The sequence below is a fragment of the Pararge aegeria genome, chromosome 15, assembly GCF_905163445.1.
Source record: "Pararge aegeria chromosome 15, ilParAegt1.1, whole genome shotgun sequence".
Classification (NCBI taxonomy): domain Eukaryota; kingdom Metazoa; phylum Arthropoda; class Insecta; order Lepidoptera; family Nymphalidae; genus Pararge; species Pararge aegeria.
Window position 1 is genome coordinate 565,921 of NC_053194.1, and position 19,928 is coordinate 585,848.

General features: G+C 39.4%; 1 protein-coding gene across 1 annotated transcript; it reads left to right on the forward strand.

Moving 5' to 3' along the window:
- Positions 1–241: 241 nt before the first annotated feature.
- LOC120629934 (tyrosine-protein phosphatase non-receptor type 14) lies at positions 242–19,928 on the forward strand. The gene is made up of 10 exons (XM_039899023.1): positions 242–874; positions 4,544–4,710; positions 5,167–5,371; positions 10,426–10,571; positions 11,211–12,711; positions 14,011–14,235; positions 15,122–15,292; positions 16,512–16,668; positions 17,096–17,253; positions 18,798–19,928. Exons 1-10 carry the CDS (start codon positions 242–244, stop codon positions 18,924–18,926), a joined length of 3,492 nt encoding a protein of 1,163 aa, XP_039754957.1. The 3' UTR covers positions 18,927–19,928.

Sequence of the window (19,928 nt, forward strand, 5' to 3'; positions counted from 1 at the left end):
CATTACTATCCACTGAAATCTACCTATTAAGTCTCATTAAATAATTTCTTTAACAAAACTAGGGCTATAAACAAATCGTAATCGCTCCATAACTTCGGGATTTAATAAAGTGTAATAAAAATATGTGGCGCGCGTAACGGACGCTTCGTATTCGTTTCCCTACATTCTTGTGCCATAAATGTATCAACGTTACGTTTAATTCGTGATGTTATTGCGAATCGGGGCCGGGTAGAATCGGAAGATGCCTTTCAAGCTGAAGTTGAAGAAGACGAGACAGTACAATGTGGCGTCGAAAAGTCTTTTTGTCATCAGTGTCGAACTTTTGGACGGAGGAGTCGCGGATTGTACGCTGTCCGTTGACAGCACAGGGCAGGAGTGCTTGGACAACGTGTGTCAGAGACAAGCGATCAACCAGCCTGAGTTTTTCGGTCTTAGATACGTAAATAGAGGCCAGCAGCCGAGATGGGTCCAATTAGACAGGCCGTTGAAACTCCAGCTAGACAAATTCGCTTCTTCCCACCAGCTTTACTTACGTGTAATGTACTATGTTATATCAGGAACGAGTCTCATTACTGATGAAGTTACACGCTACCATTATTTCTTACAATTGAAGAATGATTTAGTTGAAGGGAGGATAATTTGTGATTCTCAGCAAGCTGTAGTCCTGGCATCCTATAGCCGTCAAGCGGAGTATGGCAACCATGACAGGGAACGTCATACAGTGGAGTACCTGAAGAATTTGCTGATGTTTCCAAAGCAAATGTTGGATGGCGGTCAGATTATTGACAGTTGTACTTTAGCAGAGACAGGGAGGCTGGAATGGTTGACTGCTGCGGTTATACAGCATCATATGTCTTTGCACAACATGCCTCAGGTACCTAATTCTGTACTAATTTTCATTTTTTTTACAGCCAACCTTTAATTTGAGCAGAGCTTTTTGTGTCAGTTGGCAGCAATTTGAGTTTGTGCTGACATGCAGACTGTTTTTCAGCTTTGGCGACAGAATATTTTGGTTTGGCAATGCTTATTTCTGCCTCCACCCAGCATCATAAACTCAACAGGGATAAGTTTTTTGTCAAAAAGGGTTTGAAAAAGCTTAGAAAAAAAATATCAGTTCCTTCTACCTCTACCGTCAAGTGTGACTGCAGTGAAGCACTTGGCATACTGGTTGGTAAAAGAAACATACACAATTTTAGGTTTATCAATTACTATTATATATAATATTGTAGTCTCCTAGGTGCAAAATCTGGAAAAAAGATTTGATAATTTTATCAAACAAATATATTTACAAGTATATTGGTAATAAATAGATCAAATACAAAATATGTAATGAAGTAAAACAAACTACCAAATTATAATTCACTCATTAATAGCTGCAAAATAGTATCCATGTAACTAGATCCACTTCCTATTTAAATCAGTGTACACATAAATATTTATTAAGCCATAGGAAACCTTACAGTTTCATTTAAATCTGATTAATTAATCTTTAAGTAGCTTGGGTGTTAATCAAACCTGATTGTTATACCTATAACTTACATTCTATATACTATTACTGTAATATGTAGGCAGTAATGGGCTAGTGGTTAGATGTAGTATGTTTCAGACTCATTTTGTGGTATCAGAGTTTGATCCCTAGTATATACCTGTGTTCTGTGTTATGTGTATTTTAAAATTAAGCAATTAAAATATTGCTTGCTTGAAATAATGTTGTGAGGAGCATGCCTTAGAGTTTTCCATAACTTTTTCTAAGGCATGTGAAGTGTTCCAATCTGCACTTGGCCAGCATGGTGGCATACAGCCTAAACCCTTGTCATTTTAATAGGAGACCCAAATCCTGTAGTAAGCTGGTCATGGTATGGTGATGATGATGATCACCTACATTACATTTTTTATTTGTCAATCTTTTGTGACTATTTTAAGTAAAATGAGTAATTCTTTTTTTTATTTTATCTTGCTATCAGGTGTTGCATTATGAGCAGATGTTTTTGAAGTTGTTTTGGTGATAAAGCAAGATAACTTTCCCATGTGTTAGCAAAGAAATGTGTAAATAATTAAGCGCTAAATGTATATTTTGCCATATGTACTTGGGGTCAACACAATCTGAAAGTTAAAGCTATGTAAAAATTAATAAAGTCTATAATCATCATCAACTCACTACCGGCCCACTACAGCGCACAGGTATTCCGCTTAGAATGAGAAGGGTTGTGGAATTAGTCTACCATGCTGGCCAAGTGTGGATTGTTAGACTTCACACACTGTTGAGTACATTATAAGGAACTGTCAGGCAAGCAGGTATCCTCACAATGTTTTCCTTCACCATTCAAAGCAAGTAATATAAATTAAAAACGCACATAACTCCAAAAATTCAGTGCTGCTTGCCACGGTTTGAACACGTGTCCACTAAAGAAAAGCTGATGCCTTAACTCTACTACTACTCTAGGCTATCACCGCAAGTCTATAATAGCATAGGTTAATTCTGACTTCATTTTGGAGACTAAATACGTGTTGCTTAACTCTAGTTGTGCCTCTAGTAGCAAGCATGTGTTTCCATCATCATAAGAAATGATTATAAGAATATTTGAATTTTGAAGTGATTTATTAGAACTACAGTAAGACATATTATGTATTCAAAAAATAATAAATCAATGATAGAGAATCAATTATAAGATCTGGATGAACTGTTATAGTAAACAATGCTAAGATAATTGCCCCTGTTCTCATACCAAGTAAAAGGACAATAAACTGTTTGTAAAAAATCTAGTTATTGGATTCTCAGCCATGAAATGGTGCTCTGATTTAACAATGTAAAGTTTGTAAAGTCACCTTCTACAATGCCAATATTTGCAAATCTTAGTTATAACCACAGCTTAGCAATCATATAGTTAGGAATAGGACAAACATAATGTAACACTATTAAGTTCTCATGATAAACTTAAAATTTGCTTTACTCAATTTTAAAAACACCATGTCAGTTGAATAATTTTTATTCTTAAATTTAAACATACATTCATTTTATTTGTATATTTATTTTAAACAATTCTGGTATACTGAACAAGAAACACTCCTAAAAAGGGCTCTTGTTGGAATTTTGTGGTATGCACGCTGCTTCCAAACCATTAACAAGCTATAATATTTATTTCTGTGTTATGTAGCCAAAAAATCCTACTCATGCTAGCAGAAACTCAGATTGCTGCATATCCCTAAGCTCACTTTGTTAACTCATATAATAACTAATTAAATATTCATACTCATTTTTATCAGACTAATAAATGTGAATCAATAATAAATATAAAGATACAATGAAAAAAAAGAGACAATTATTATCACCATGTTTAAGAAGAACCACAAAATTTATCTTCTGAACTGTATGATGGCTTCACATTATTTATTTATTAGCCTTTGTAATTATCATGTATGACAAATATCTGCACAATGTTTAAATTATAGGTAACTGCAGGCGAAAGTACATTAGTATTTATAAAGCAAACAGTTTGTTTTCATATAATTGCTCAATGCAATCATGCAATAATCTGTTTGATGAATATGTATGTATTGACTTGGGCGACAGTTTTGTATTTAGTGTATTATAATATTTACGATTTGGAACTATGTCATTAAATCCAAGGAATATTACCGCCAAATAAGTTAGTATTCTAAAATAAGTAAACAATGGTGCCAACTCTGTTCTACTCAAAACTCGATATTTGTTTTTTTTTGAGATTTAGGGTTTAGAGATTCAGATTTAGAATTTTGCTCTATTTTCTATGCAACTATTTTAGGACTTTTATGAGCCCAATAGGGTACATAACTGCAACCTTGCTCCTTAAATCCAACCACTAAACTACTGAGCTATAGGGAATTTAAATGATAACAAAAAAACTATTGCTAATTCAAAAAAACTTTTACTATTGTACACATATCTCTAAACTCAACTCAATAAATCTGTCAACTTTAAAAGAGTGCTAACCTTTTTAGTGTAAATTATAGCACTACTATTAGACCAGTGGTGTGTGGAATAAAGTGTTAATTATGTAAAAAAATTAGAGTAGGCAGCGCTTTTTCGCATGTATGACATGCATGCCACTGTTAAGATCTATCAATTTAGTTAATAGATTTGTGCACAACCAAACTAGTTCATCGTTTTTGAGGGTTCGATTCCCACAACTGGAGAATGTTTGTGTGTTGAATATGAATGTTTTTCAGTGTCTGGGTGTTTATCTGTATATTATGAGTATTTATGTGTATTGTTCATAAAAATATCCATCAGTCATCTTAGTACCCACAACACAAGCTACGCTTACTTTGTGGCTAGATGGCGATGGGTGTACTGTCTTATTATGTATTTATTTATTTTTAATATTGTCAGTTGTGACACATAATTGAGGAGAGCACTTTATCCAGCAGTGGACTGTTCTAGGCTACTGTTGCAATGTACCTTCGCATCTAAAGTGCCATCTTTGTGCTATGTGCCTATTTGAATTAATAAATACTTGACTTGGACTTAATTGATGATGATGACTGACAATAAGTTGTTGCTCAGGCTCAAGCAGAAGAAGGCTTCATCACGACATGCCAGCAGCTGCGAGGCTACGGCCAGGAGATGTTCACAGCGCGAGACAAGCGCGACCAGAGCGAGGTCACCATCGCCATCTCGCTCACAGGCATCCGCGTGCTCACTGACACAAGCGACACCCCCCACTTCTACCGGTAAGAGGATATCCCTAAAATAAATGTTGAAAAGCACTTCCCTAGGTGTCGATACAGATTTTGTTCACATCTCGATAAAATAAAGCAAATATAGGCTTTCCACGGACTACCGGTTAGAGGACATTCTCTTCTACTTCTTGGTCTGACTGCGTACTTGGTTGGCCGGAACCATCATCTGTACGTAAAGCCGCTGGTACTTCGGCTTCGGATTCTTTTTTAAAAGATTTCCCTTTCAAGATAAACCCGTTAAATCTTTGGATAGATGCTTAGTTTATTTATCCAAGTGTACACAATTTCACAATGTGGGGCCAAATAAAGAATATGGACTCCCGAGCCTTTGACGCTATCATATATTTTACTAGTTTGGCACACCCGGTGTGTAACTTTCTATCAGTTTCCTCACGTTGTTATCTCTTGCCGAGAAATTATGGATTCTGAATCTAATTTGTTTTCCAGATGGATGGACATAACAAACGTCATAAACCACAAAAGAACGTTTAGCATCGAATGCCAAAAGCAGGGTGAATCGGCGACCTTCACTTTGCCAAGCCCTGAAGATGGGAAGTACGTTTGGCGAATGTGCGTTCACCAGCACACATTCTACATGCGGCACCAGGGAGCTCTGAATGCTGCCGTGGACGAACATAGACCGAAGTTTCAGGTGAGGTTTTTATTAGTTGTTTTGTTCAAATTCCGTGGCAACTACTTGTTTTCCTGGGATAAAAAGTAGCCTATGTTACTTCATCCTTTCAACTAACTCTATGCCAAAAATCAAGTTGATTGGTTGCTTAGTTAAGGCGTGAAAGAAGGACAAACAAATAAACAAACATTCTTTCGAATGTATAATATTATAGTTATGTCTAGATGGTCCGGTGAAATTCGTACCACTTAAAGGATACCATGTATTGCAATCCCAATTTAGATTTTTCGGCTGATGCAAATGATCCACCAAACTATCTCTGTACCAAATTCTTGAAAACCGGTGGATTGTTGCACCAAACATAGGTATTTATAATATTAGTTTATAGGTCGGTATAACATTTCACTTTCTGTCGAGCATGCCATAAATCCAATCAAGAATTAAAGTCTGTAACTAGAACCACTAGTGCTCGACGAACTGGCTTGATAACTCATAATTACTAATTAGTGTAACATGCGTCAAGCTTTTCACATTCATTCGTGACAATTTGATTTATACAGTTTACCGGTGGCCGGTGATTGAATCATTATGACTGGGTCCCTTAGCATTATAATTGATAATAATGAAAGCAGCCCTCATATGCTGTACAACTGTGGAGTGGGAAACATTATTATGTTTATAAAGCATCACTTGGAGAGAACGTTGAGCTTAATAGATTTTTTCACTAAAAGCTCTTTCTAGGTCTAAAATCCTTGTTTTAGTGCCCCGCTCCTCGCAGAAATACAGTAAATCTCGTTCAGTAGTTTTTTGGATGCTATATGCCTTAGGTTTTTAAATTTGTATATATATATATTTCTTGTGTGCGTGTGTGCGTGTGTATGTCACTGATCTCCTCCTAAACGGCTGGACTGATTTGAATGATTTTTTTGGTATGCGTTTGGGTGGCACCCTGGGTGGGTTAGATTCACAAATCAGCCCGACAGATGGCGCTGGGGTCCGCTAGTATCCATATAATTTATTGTATTTATAATCATTTTTATCGGCTGCCTCTGCTAGTCGTGGAGAATGAGTATAGTTTAGGCAGTAGCCCGCTACGCTGACCTAGTGCATATTGGAAAACTACACACGTCTTTGAGACTTTTGGAATTCACAGGAATACAAAATTGCTCATGATCTTTTTCTTCCGTAAAGTACGTTAAATCTGTAATGGACCTAAAGGTCGTTTTGTTGTTTGTTTGATTTAACGCACTAATCTCTAGAACTGCCAGTTGGATTTGATTTTTTTTTTGCATTCGATAGCCCTATTCTTGTGGAAGGTCTTGGGCTACATTACATTACATCCACTTATAAACGACAAACGAGTGGGGGGGGGGGGGGGGGGTATATTGTGCGGAATAGCGGTTCCAAGTTTGTATGGGAAATGTCTGAAGTAGTGTTCGGACGAAGTCGCGGGGAACCGCTAGCCATTCGTAAAAGTCTATTGGAAAAAATTAAGCCCAATCTATCTATTAGTCTTTAATTTGGGTTAAAATACCAAAATGACCAGCCTTGACTCATTTACGCTGTCTGCGACGAACTTCTTAGTAATGCCGATAAGCCGATAAGTGACATGAATGGGGGAAATTAAAATGAGTAACAACTAGGTTTTACGCAAGCGTGTTTTTATCGATGTACTAGCGTTCCCCCGCGACTTCGCCCGCGTACAACTTGTGATAAGTTTTCCAAACAAACTTTCTTCCGATAAAAATACAAAATGGGTTACATATCATTAATAATTCAAGTAGGCCTATACTTTATAAACGTCAAGTCTATTTGTAGAGACTACCACCGGTCCAGATGGCAGATTCCACCGAGAAGAAGCTGGCAAAAAACTCAGCAGTTGCTCTTTTCCAACTTCAATGAATCCAGACCCTCCGCGCCGATTTCCCCGCCTGCGGTATTACTACGTTTGTTGAGCGTAAGGTCCGTGACGTTATGTTAACCTTATAACCTTTAACAAGAACTGATCTACCAAAAAAATATAGTTTTTTAAGTCGGGCTAATATTTCTTCCGCGAAACATTTACGCACGCAACGTCTTCGCCTGCTTTTGAGTGTTGCGTATTCGTATTGGTGTTTACAACCATAAACAAATGCTATTATCGATATAAGTCTCTTGCTGTTGATGTGTTTTAAAACTTAACGTAAGGTCTGGTTTTCATTGATGCCTGCAATCCTTTTAATCGTTTTAAATCGATAATATTGTCGATTGAACTTGTAGTGCCCCCGAAAGACAGGCCGAAGCCTTACCCTCTAGGGAATCACCGCTACCGCACCGTATCTAATAGAAAGAGAGAAAATAACTGCATTATCAATCCATAGATAGTATCAGTTTAGTGAATTTATGCCAATCGTTGAACCATTGTCTTAATCCAGATCAGCTTTCTCGGCAGCGTGTGAAAGTTTTATAACAATGATCTTATTAAGTATAATAGATTATAGCCTTCGAAACTCTAGCATATTATTTAAGAAGAGCACGAAGCTTCTAATATTCAAAATCTAATTAATTTTTATTTTTTGATTAAATTGTCAATTAAATTTCGTTAGGTACTGGCCATAGTTCTCCTATCTCATAGTTTTAGAGCGTAGATCCACCTAGCTGCTCCAATGAGGAACACAAAGTGTTAAGTTACTGGCACGTAAATTTATCGGTCGCGAGTCTATTCCTCTACTGACCGTGTGGTGACGGCAGATCAGAATACAGTTGTCACCACCCCTCCTCTTCCCGCGCCAAACCGTCGTCGGCCCAGCGCGGATTACGGGCAAACCCTCCCGTTGGGAGAGGCCTTTAGTCCAGCGGTGGACTGTAATAGGCTGTTGATGATGATATACATCACGTACTTATTAAATCGAGCCTTATTAGTTCAAGCGAGTATTCTATAATTTATTACAACTGTGAAACCATCCGCAATAAGGCGTTTTTTTGTGTATGTGCACAATAACAATAAGAACTTAAAAATCTGCCGCTTCATATGTCGGTCTTACTCGATTGGAAATTGAATTTTCCATCGCTTGGACACCCTAATATAAATGTGAGAAGTTAAAATCAAAAATGCCTCGAAGTTAAAAGAATAATTGCCAAAAAATCGTTAATACCACATTGTTAAATATTAAATGGACTTTTGAGATTAGCGACACAACGATGTAAACGATCAGCGACTTAGTACATCTATAGAGTATAAAAAAAACACTGTTAATTGAAAATAAACCCGATTCAATTGTCATAGCTCATAAGCTCATTAGCAATTGTAATCCGCGCTCAGTGAGTGCGCGGGGCGTGCCGTGAACGGCATGCCTAATCACACAACTGATAACATCGCCGCACTCCGCTCCACGGTACAACGTTTGCCGCATACTTGCCCGCAAAAACGTCTATCATCTTAGTCGGAGAGCAGCAGGCCGATTCTGCATCTCGTCTGATGTCGTCTGTCCACCTCGTTGGGGGCCGAACTACGCTGCGTTCAGCGGTGCGGGGTCGCCATTCCAGCACCTTAAGACCCCAAAGTGCGTGTTGTCCGAGACTTGACATAGGACTCGAAAAACTAAAAGTTTCATAACTTTAAACTGCCGTTATATTTTTTTCATCATATAAACCGATTTATTTAAATTAAATTTGTTATATTTTTTTTAAGTTAATATCTTTTGGTTTATTATATCTATATTGTTAGTTACTAATTTATTTATTTGTATTATTATTTTTTATTATTAGTTACAAGTTTCTATACCTACATCACGTTTCAAATACATTAAATATATTTATTTACGTAATGAAATATTTTTTTTATGGGTTTATGTACTTATATGTGAACCACCTATTTTCTTTATTTGTTTTCTTCGCCATTGGTTGCCTGGAAGAAATCGCTATGAAGCGCCAAATATTAAGGCCGCCAAATTGTATACCTTTTTTTGTTACAGTTTTCTTTTTTTGTGTAGGTACTTTTTGTGGTATGCAATAAAAGTATATTCACATTCATTCATTCATTCTCCGATTACCCGCCCACTACAGGACACGGGACCCCTCCTACAGTAAGAATGCGTTAGGCCGTAGTCCACCACGCTGGCCCAGTGCAGACTGGTGAACTTTACAAGTCTTTAAGGACATTATGGATAACTCAGGCATACAGCTTTCCTCAAGATATATTGCTTCACCATTGAAGCAAGTGATATTTTAATTACTTAAACGCACATGACTTAAGAAAGCCTTGCGTGCTAGGATACGAACTCGGCCCGCCGAAAGTGAAGTCGAGGTCCTGACCACTAGGCTATCACCGTTTGAGTGGAATAAAAATCGTAGTTTCTACAGCCACTGGCTCTTCATTTATCGGAAGCGTAGTTATTTGAATAATTGTTTATCGTGCAAGTTTTAATTGAATTAAGTGTGTGTGTTATTTGCGGCGACGGTGCCATGCGGGGTTTTTTGCGATCCTCTACGTGCACGGCCGTCGCCGATGACAAGTTGTCGCTTCGCTGCCATTGATGAATGCTCTTTTTTTACCCCTCCCAAGTAATAAAAGGACAAATCGAGAAACTGACTTTCGCATTTTTCGCATTTTTTTTACTGATACGTTTAGTTGCAAAAGTGTCTTTATATTTAATTTCTCGCAAAATCGGACAGCCATTTTGTTATATTTACAACACGTAAAAATTACTTGCAATGTTACCCCGCATACAGTTAGCCGAATAAAATAAAATAGTATTTCTTACCAGAACATAAACGAAGTCACGGACGTCAGCTAGTTCTAATATGATTGCTCTGTATCTTAATCCATACTATATGTTCATTAGTTTGTTTGTCATTCCTTCACGCACTAACTACACAACTAATCGACTTAATTTTTGGTATTGAGGTACTTTGAAGAACGGAGAGAAATACAGATAACTTTTGGTCCTGGAAAAACGTCATATTCCCAAGGGTGGTATCCTTCCTTCACGTCGTAACAAATCAACCAATTCACTAACATTCACGTGTATAATCGCGGGGCGAAGTTAGTCTTTCAATAACTCATGAACGTCGTGACGTACACGTATCTTTTGCAGCAAGAACACGGCCTATCGGAGAGTCGCGAAGAACTGGACGCACCAATGGGCAGCACGTCTCGCCTGGAGCCTTTGACGGCGGCTCACCGGGCGCACTCCACGTCATGCCTGGAGCTGGCGGACAACCGACCGCACCCAAAGAACAGGTTAATCATCGTCATCATCATCATCAACCCATCACCGGCCAACTACTAAGAGTCTCAAAACGAGAAAAGTTAAGGCTGTAGTCCATACTGGCCAAGTGCGAATTGGTAGATTTCACATTCCTTTGAGGATCTTATGAAGAGCTCTTAGCCGCGGAGGTTTCCCCACTATGTTTTTCTTCACTATTAAAGCAAGTGATATTTACAAGCGTAAGTTTAACTCTGAAAAGATAGACATGCGAGCCGAGCATTGGACTCGGTCCCACTCAAACAATGGCCGAAGCCCAAACCACTAAGTTATCAACCGCCTAAAAAAGTCAAAGTCAAAAATATCTTTATTAAAGTATATAGATGACACTTTTGATGCATTGGTTGGACATTTGAAAAATTTTAGATGGTACATGGTAGTACACCACATTCGTAAACTTAACGTTCCAGACGCCTATTCTAAGGAGAAGCCCGCAACAAATTTAGCCGTTCTTTTTGTTATCATCATCTCAGATTGTCATTTAAAATTATTAGAAACCAACCTGAATATGAACTTTTAAGACGGTCTATAGCTACACTACTGAGTTTCTTGCCAGCTTCTTCTCCAACCACCACGATTCGCTCACCACTCGGCACTCTAAAACTTGATTGCAGAGCGCTCCTGCCATCGTACCGGCCGGCGCCCGACTACGAAACGGCCATCCAACACAAATACCAGCAACAGAGGGCCGAGGCGCAACTGCGGTACCAAAACCACCACGCGCACTCCCAACTCCTCAGCACCAGCGCGCAGCCCCTCGTCTATGGCTCCCACCCCGACATCCACAGGGTCCACTACCCCGACGTCACAAGACATACTGTTACCCAGCAAGTCGCAGCCACGGATGACTACGCGTACGGCCTCAAATTCGTCGGGAACTACCCCATGGCTGTCAACCCTAACGTGCAAACCGACCACGCATTGCACTACGTCAACGTCTATAAACCACCCCCTCCTTACCCTTCCAACGGCTTAGCTTCCAACTCCACCCCCGACCTTGCAGTGGCCAGCCAAGCTTTAAACTACCATCGGGGTTACATAAACTCGCACGTCTCCGGATCTAGTCCCGATTTAGTCTCCACAAGAACAGCTTTAAATCGACAATACCTAGGATACGTAAACCCTGGCCATAATGTTGTTAACTACAGACAGAATGTCCTCCCGGCCACCCACGGAACGTACAACAACTTGAATTCCGTTCTCGAACCGAATCCTCACATTATAATCGACCCGCACCATATATCCGATAACATACAGAAAGTTTACGACGAAAGAGGAAACATTATGTATTCCATGCCAATGAGGACGATATCCTACCAGAGGCATTTAGTGTTGCCGCAAATAAAACACAGCGAAACTCAGGAACCTATATACGAAAACGTGCCATTACCCTGGCAAAACGAAGCTAAAATGACCATGCGAGAGCGAGCTCAAAGTCTCACTACCACGGATGAAATCTCAAGGTTAAACGAAAGAAACAGCAGCCATCCGACGATTAACAACTACGGAAACTTAAAACCAATTCTCAACGTGCCAAATTACGTGCCCAAAATTGACAACGACTGTCATTACGTGAACGCACAGATAATCAAAGGCGTTCGAGAGTCAAGCGTGCCTAAAGATTTAAACGTAACGGTGAATCAACCGGAAGATAACATCGGCTTGAGTATAGATAGAATATCATTGAAAAACGACGATAAAGATTACGACGAAACGCCGTACCAGAGTCTGTCGACACACAAAGTGTCAAACAACAACACGATCAGCAAGTCTGTTGACAACGTGACGTCGATCAGCATTCCTGACGTCAGGATTCATTCGGACAACAATACGTCCCAGAGCAGCGTGACAGACAGTGCTCTATCGAGTTCGATAATGAACTCGACTTACAGCACTAGCATAGAACTAGAGGGAAGCAAAACTAATATAACTAAAGAGAAGAAAAGGAGAAGATGGGGCGTTTTCATGGGGCGGGGCAACAAAAATGTGGAAGTGAAAAGCGCGACCTTGGGGCGGGATCGCGCGAAGGCCGGCCAGCCCACGAACAAGCATCGCTGGTCGACCGGTCTGCCCAAGTTTCAGCCTCTACCACCGAGTATTACCAAAGAAACCTTGGTGAGTTTATTTCTATTTTTTTTTTATTAATAGAAAGCAAACAACGAATAAACATTCATATATTCCTTGCATCGTGTATTTGGCTCAAAGACTGATTCAGCGTTATATCAACAATTAAGTTCGACGGTACTTGCTTCTTCAGAAATATAAGTCCCTTATTTTGGTTACGGGCTTCGATAGATTGGTCTAAAAACGTTAGAGGAAAATTGTTTATAACCACAAAGGGCCCTCGTAAACTAGCTAGTGGCTATAAGCGGATGGATACGACGAATTGTATCTAAAGCTGGAATAAAGGCTACACCTGGTAGTTTTAGGTCGGCAGTTGCATCTCTCAACTGCTGAAAAGAGTACCCTGTTAATAATATTTTAGCTAATATACTACTTACAAAAAACAACAACACTAACAATAAAAAAGGATTGAAAACAGCATTTATTAAAATATATATATATATATATATATATGTGTGTATATATATATTTAAACCCCTACGATCGGTTGATAGGCAACTTTCCGAGATCTCACTTCTAACGTGTGTGAATGATTGTTTATTAAGCTTTCAGTGCATTATTTTTCCTTTTTTTTTTTGCACTTGCACTTAAAACAATGCACACAACGGTCCATCTAGGCCCAAAGTAAGCGTAGCTTGTCTTATGGGTACTAAGATAGCTGACGAATATTTTTTATGAACTTTTTAATTTTTTTTTTACATACAAATACTTATAATACACAGATAAACTAGCTACTGCCTGCTTGTCACACACGATACTATAGTAATTCATTTACCTGTAAGTCCGTCAAATTGTGGAATAGCCTTCCCACTCAAATTCGCAATTCCAAATCCAATATTAGTACAATAGATGGTATTACTATATGTTCATTTTATTATATATATTTATTTATTATATTAATTATTATATGTGTATGTTATGTAGTATATATATATATATATATTTCTCGCCTGTATTTAACTTTTTTTTAATTGTTTTTAATTTTACTTATTTTTTCTTTTCTTGTGTGTTTCTTGTATTGTTTCTAAGTTTGTGCAATAAGTATTCTAAATAAATAAATAAACACCCAGACACTGAAAAACATTCATGTTCATCACACAAACATTTTCCAGTTGTGGGAATCGAACCCACGACCTTGGACTCAGAAAGCGCCGATCGCCGGGCACTGCGCCAGTCGGCCGTTAAATTCTTTTTTGTCGTATCCATAAATGATGTAGTTCTATCTAGTTAGTATGAGTGGCCCTGCCGCACTAACAAACAAGATGTACAATAAATGTTTCGCGCCCGCAGTGCCAACTGCTGGAGCGCAAGATGGCGGACGAGCAGCTGGCGTTCGCGTTCTCGCAGATCCCCAAGGGGCGCGAGCGCGACGCGGAGCACCGCACGGCGCTGTTGCCGCAGCACGCGCCGCTCAACGCCTTCAGCGCGGACAGCCTGCCGTACGAGGACAACCGCGTGCGCCTGGCGCCCGCGCCCGCCAACCCGCACGGCTACATCAACGCCTCGCACGTCACGGTGCGTGCTGCTCGTGCCCCCTTACACATTCATATTCAACACACAAACATTCTCCAGTTGTGGGAATCGAACCCTCAAAAACTATGAGCTAATTTGGTTGTGCACAAATCTATTAACTAAATTGATATTTCTTAACAGTGGCATGCATATGATACATGCAGAAAAGCGCTGCTACCCTAATTTTTTACATAATTAACGTCTGTAAGTATGCTTAATTGAGTTTTACAGTCGAGGCTATATTAAGCGCGCAAGCTGCAAGCGAGTGCAATAAGGAAGCCGAGAGTTTAATGTTAAAGCATACGCTGTAACTAAAGACATCATAAATTTTACACGATATTAATTTCATGATGTCTTTGTAAAAGCGCGAGGGAAAAGTGGAAGTCCAAAAGTCCAAGACCACGAGGAAAGAAGGGAAGACCCGCAAAGAAGGGTCAGAGCTACACTGACAAAAAATTAGCTCTCAAGTTATACAAGCAGAAAGTTAGTAAAGACAGATATGTATTTATTCAAATAAGTCCATAGATGGCGTTTTTGCATATGTTGCATTAAAAACCGGCCAAGTGCGAGTTGGACCCGCGCTCGAAGAGTTCCGTGCCATTATCTATAAAACGGCGATAAGATCATGAGTGTTGTATGGGAGCCCCCTTAAATATTTGTTTTAATCAGTATTTTCAGAATATATAGCTATAGCGGCATCAGTTACACATCATTTGGGAAAATTTCAACTGTTTAACTGTCACGGTTCATGAGATATAGGGTCCTGTGAGTTTTTGGCTATTACTAAAAACGTAAAAAAATTCATGTCTGTTCGGGTGAGGGAGAGATGCCAATATTTAAGGGGGAGCTGAATTAAAAAGGTGTTCATGCTGCGTGGTCGTGGTTGCAGATGACCGTGGGCTCGTCTCAGCGGTTCTACGTGATAACGCAGGCGAGCCCGGCGGAGCAGGCCGCGCTCATGTGGGAGTGCATCTGGCAGGTGGGCGCGCGCGTGGTGGCGCTCGTGGGAGGAGAACCCAAGCACTTGCCGCCGGCTGACCGCGCCACGGACTTCGGACCGGTAGGCCTTGTTTCTATGGAGGACAGTGAAGGGTCGTCTTCTTCTTCTGCTTGCGTCTAGGGTTCGCTTGGTGCCCGGCGTCACGACCAGTGCTGGGAGATGTAGACAAGAAACACGGGGATAGGACAAAATGTTTATCTTCACTCACAGTTTTATCAACACTCCAAAAAGATCGTAAGGCCACCACGACGATTGACCAGGTCGTAAAGTAAATTTTATCCGTGACATAAAAGCATTTTGCAGAATTCCATGATTTTCCAATTAAGTTTAATGTGCTATAATCGACGAAAATCACAAAAATCTGCACGTTTGAATTTATAATTACCTCAATCTTAGGCTCCACACCAAATAGATCTTCGGCATTGTACTCTATTCTACGCTGTGAAATCGTCCCGTTGACTTTGTTGACGTAAACCACTTCTGTCCACCGAAACTGGCCCGCGGGCTCGGGGGTTTCGCGAACACAACGTACATGACTCGGATCCATATTCACACTTTTGCGGTCTCAGTGCATAATAATATAACAAAAAATATCCTTTATACCAGCAATCAGTAGTGAATACAATCTTAAACTTACTCGTAAATGCAGTTCACATAATAAATAAATTAAAAATTAAAACAACACCCTGACTTAAAATTTAGTGTACATAATTATTCATTCAGCCTTTTCATGCGATACCCATTTTGGAAGAGTTTTCAATTCTTAAAACATTGCTAAGAACACTCCCGACTTTTCAAACAAAAAAACAAAATCTAAATCGGTTCATCCGTTCCGGAAATACGAGGCCACAGCAGACCCATACACACACACACACAGATACGTCAAACTTATAAAACCCCGTTGATTTTGCGTTTAAAATTAAATGTGACCAAAAACTGTCAGAGTACGCGATATTTTATTTTTTTGCTCTGAGTAAGTGCCAGCTCACGATGGTTGTGATATGGTTATGCTACCTTGTTTTTTTTTTTTTTTACTGCCTTTTAACTTTCCTTCTATTTTCTACTTATGCGTGAGCGGCGCTGTCTTCAGTAGCCCTGAGTGCTTTGTCAAATGTTATATTAATGTGTTTATAATGTAAAATGATTAATTAAATTCAAATAAGTGTGAATTATAAATAAACAAAAAATAAAATAATTACATTTCATTAAAGGACGCGATAGTAGAGAACGCAATATTCTCGTGGTGCCTGTGGTCGCGTCACTGACGTCCCGGTGTCAGTTCCAGGTGGTGTGCGGGCGCTGGTCACGCGCCGCGTGGGGCGGCTCGGTGCGCGTGCGCGTGCGGCGCGCCGAGCGCGCGCGCAGCCTGTGGCACGTGCACTACAGCGACTGGCCCAGCGGCGCGCACGCGCCCGCCGACGTGGCCGGCTTCCAGGGTGAGCACGCCATCACCCCTCACCTCACGTATAACCTCCGTGTGTTAACATTAGCTCCTAAACTAAAGATACACTATGGAATTTATGCACCTTGTTTTTAGCTCAAATTCTCCCAATAAACCAATAAAACTATACTAAAAAAAGACGATTTATGAATGTGTGCTTTTATAATTTTTAATATTTTTATAACGATCTCTACACTAAAAAGTAACTGAAAGATTGTTGACATAAGGCTCAAATTTACCTACAATTTTTAAGCTCGGGTTTTTGCGAGAACCCAAACCAAAACTAGAAGCTCAGGAATTTCGACTCAAAAACTAGCGGAATTAGATCCATTTTCATTTGAATATAAAGATTTTGATATGCCAAAAAGATTGGAGCGAGCCAATCTTGTACTGAGGCTAATGAGCGTGAAACTGTGTCGCAGAGTTCATCTCGGAGGTGAACGGGCTCCAGCTGGCGTGCGAGGCGGAGGCCAGCGCGGAGAAGTCGCTGGCGCGCAACGCGCCCGTCGTGTTCGGCGGCGCTCGGCCCGGGCCCGCGCTCGCGGCGCACCTGCTGCTGCACGTGCTCGACACCAACCAGGTGAGCGGGCACTACACCGCCGTCATACTACGTGTGATGCTGAGGGCTGCGTAGTACATTCCACCATTCACATGTATTTAAGTTTATTGTACACATATATACAAACACTCAATTAAACAATTTACACATCATATTGATATAAGCATCCATATACACACATTACATTCACACTAACTCACTTATAATTCACAACACAAAGTTAGCGGACGAGATTAATCCACGCGCATACTCGGATGGAACCCGTAGTATGCGTAACGAAACCAGTCCCGGCCCAGCGCGCCGACCGTCGCCTGCGGCGCAGTTGCGACCCGCGATCTCCCGCACGCGCATCGTATTTGTATTTGTACTGTACCGATTACCCGCTACTTCGCACGCTCGTAGAAACAAAGTTTGTCGTGGATTTTACGCCTAGGACGTATGTCGTCTAATGTTGATGTCATTTAAAAATCGTGTGTACCGACTGTGAAATACAGTATTTTAACAATATTGTGCCTGTGTATAAATTAAAGACTTATTTAAATTGTGAGTACGAACATTATTAATATACCGCGTACCTAAAATACTTCACAGGCTTTAGAGGTGGTACATTATGTACTAGACTTAGCTGTGAAACCAAAAACCTAATAGTTTTTAAGTAAACCACTGCCATAGTTTTTACTGAAAGAGATTGGATACAGCAAAATTAAAATGAAGTAACACATGTCTCTTTATGAGGTGCGAGTCGTTAAGCGTAGGTACTATGCGTGTGTCGATACTTTATCTTTAATAGGGTTGACAGAAGTAAAAACTTTGAATGCTTTAAACTCGTTCGTATGTTAAAATAAATATGCTCTTTTCGATTTAATATTTTACAAGGTGATTTCTTATGAAATACCTCAATTCTTCAACGTTATTTCGTAATTCAATTACACGTTGTATAAACTATGTTTTTTTTATCGCCGAACATCTACAGCCTTTAAACAACAATCAAATCAAATTGAGTACAAATTGGAACTTTTATTTCTACTGCATGAAAAGACAGTACTTGATTGAATTGATACCGCCGCCGCACAGTGCCACTACTCTTATACTCTTATACAAAACTATATTTTTTTTTTTCTAGTTGTTTCAAGTTAAATGTAAAAAGTCATAGTCATTCTTTGTGGGGATGGGTATATGCTTTTATAACACGATACTGAAGGTAATATTAGATCTACCTTTAACTAAGTTTAAACAATAATATATTAAAACACATTTTACAAATCGTGTTTACAATATGATTGATGAGTTCCTCAACGGTTGTCCGTTGCTGCTTGGAAGCAGGCCGTTCCGCTCTCATCTCTCACAAAACAGAAAAATTCTAAAGATTTTTAAACTTTAAAATGATGTTGGAAAAGAGCAATCTGCTGAGTTTCTTGCCGGCTCTTCTCAGTGGAATCTGCCTTCCGAACCGGTGGTAGAGTCCCTGCAAACAGACGGACTTGGCGTTACAAAAATGCTTATTAACTAGGCCTACTTGAAATAAATGAATTTTGAATTTTTTTATTAAAAAAATTAATTTCCAGGAACTAGATATCCCTCGTACCATCGGCCTGTTACACCAGCAGCGGGCAAACCTCATAGAGAACGTGCACCAGTACCGGTTCCTGCACCAGGTTCTGCTTCAGTACTTGAAGCAGTCCCGGCTCATCTGAGCTCCTAACTCACTCAAATTGTGATCACTAACTCACTCAATTATTAATACTATTGTTACGCTGTTAAGCCCGAATCTTTTTTTATACTCGAGGCTAATTTTTAATCGCCAGATAATTTCTAACTGAGGGATAACATTTTGTACCCAAACATTAAAACGAAACCCTATTACTAAAACTCCGCTGTCCGTCCGTCTGTCATCAGACCACTATAACAACACATACTAAAAAACATAAAATAAATATTTAAGGGCGCCATTCAAAAGACGTGTTTTTGTCGTTTTGTATACCCGTACACTTGGCCGGTTTTTTATGTACCGTATTACTATAAATTTTATTCCACAGATTTATACATTTTTAAAATGCATTTAACTATTTCGAGACTCGTAGGATTTGATCGCGGTCTGAGCGCTTTACCACCAAGCTACAAGTCCTCACACCGCCGATGCCGAAATTAATACACACCCTTTATATAAGTCTTATAGCTACTCTAGCGCCATCTAGTACGAAACATTGCAGTTACTTACCAAAGGTCTATATTAGATACTTTTATATTCCCTTCCAAGTGTAGATAAACAAACTACACAACAAGTGTAGATAAAAAAAATTATAAAATGTATGCCTCGGATAAGTTATTTGTCGATTAAAACATCAGCCCCTTAATATACAATGCATTGTGCTCAACAAATATATTTTAGTATTTCGCTTTTAGTGCAACAAAGAATATGTTTTAATACCAAACTATATAAACACAGTATAGAGAGATACAGTAGTCCGACACCTTTGATCTCGTGGTAAATCGAAAAGCAAAGCCGTCCGATTCGATTCGTAAGTTGCCAACTTGTCGTTTTCATATAAAACGCGTTATTTTATAATGGTTACAGTTATCAACTCATAGCTTATGTTGTATGGGGATAACTGTTAGAAAAGTTAGTTAATCGGGCATTAGTAGCAGAGAGTTTTTGATACTTTTTAGTGAAATGTTAGTATTAAATTGCATAAAAA

What these genes read in the sequence shown, in the direction of transcription:
- LOC120629934 (XM_039899023.1), top strand. Translation starts at nt 242, where the DNA reads ATGCCTTTCAAGCTGAAGTTGAAGAAGACGAGACAGTACAATGTGGCG. An exon ending in GACACCCCCCACTTCTACCG is followed by an intron (nt 4,711 to 5,166) that starts GTAAGAGGATAT and finishes TTTGTTTTCCAG; the next exon opens with ATGGATGGACATAACAAACG. An exon ending in GCGCCACGGACTTCGGACCG is followed by an intron (nt 15,293 to 16,511) that starts GTAGGCCTTGTT and finishes TCCCGGTGTCAG; the next exon opens with TTCCAGGTGGTGTGCGGGCG.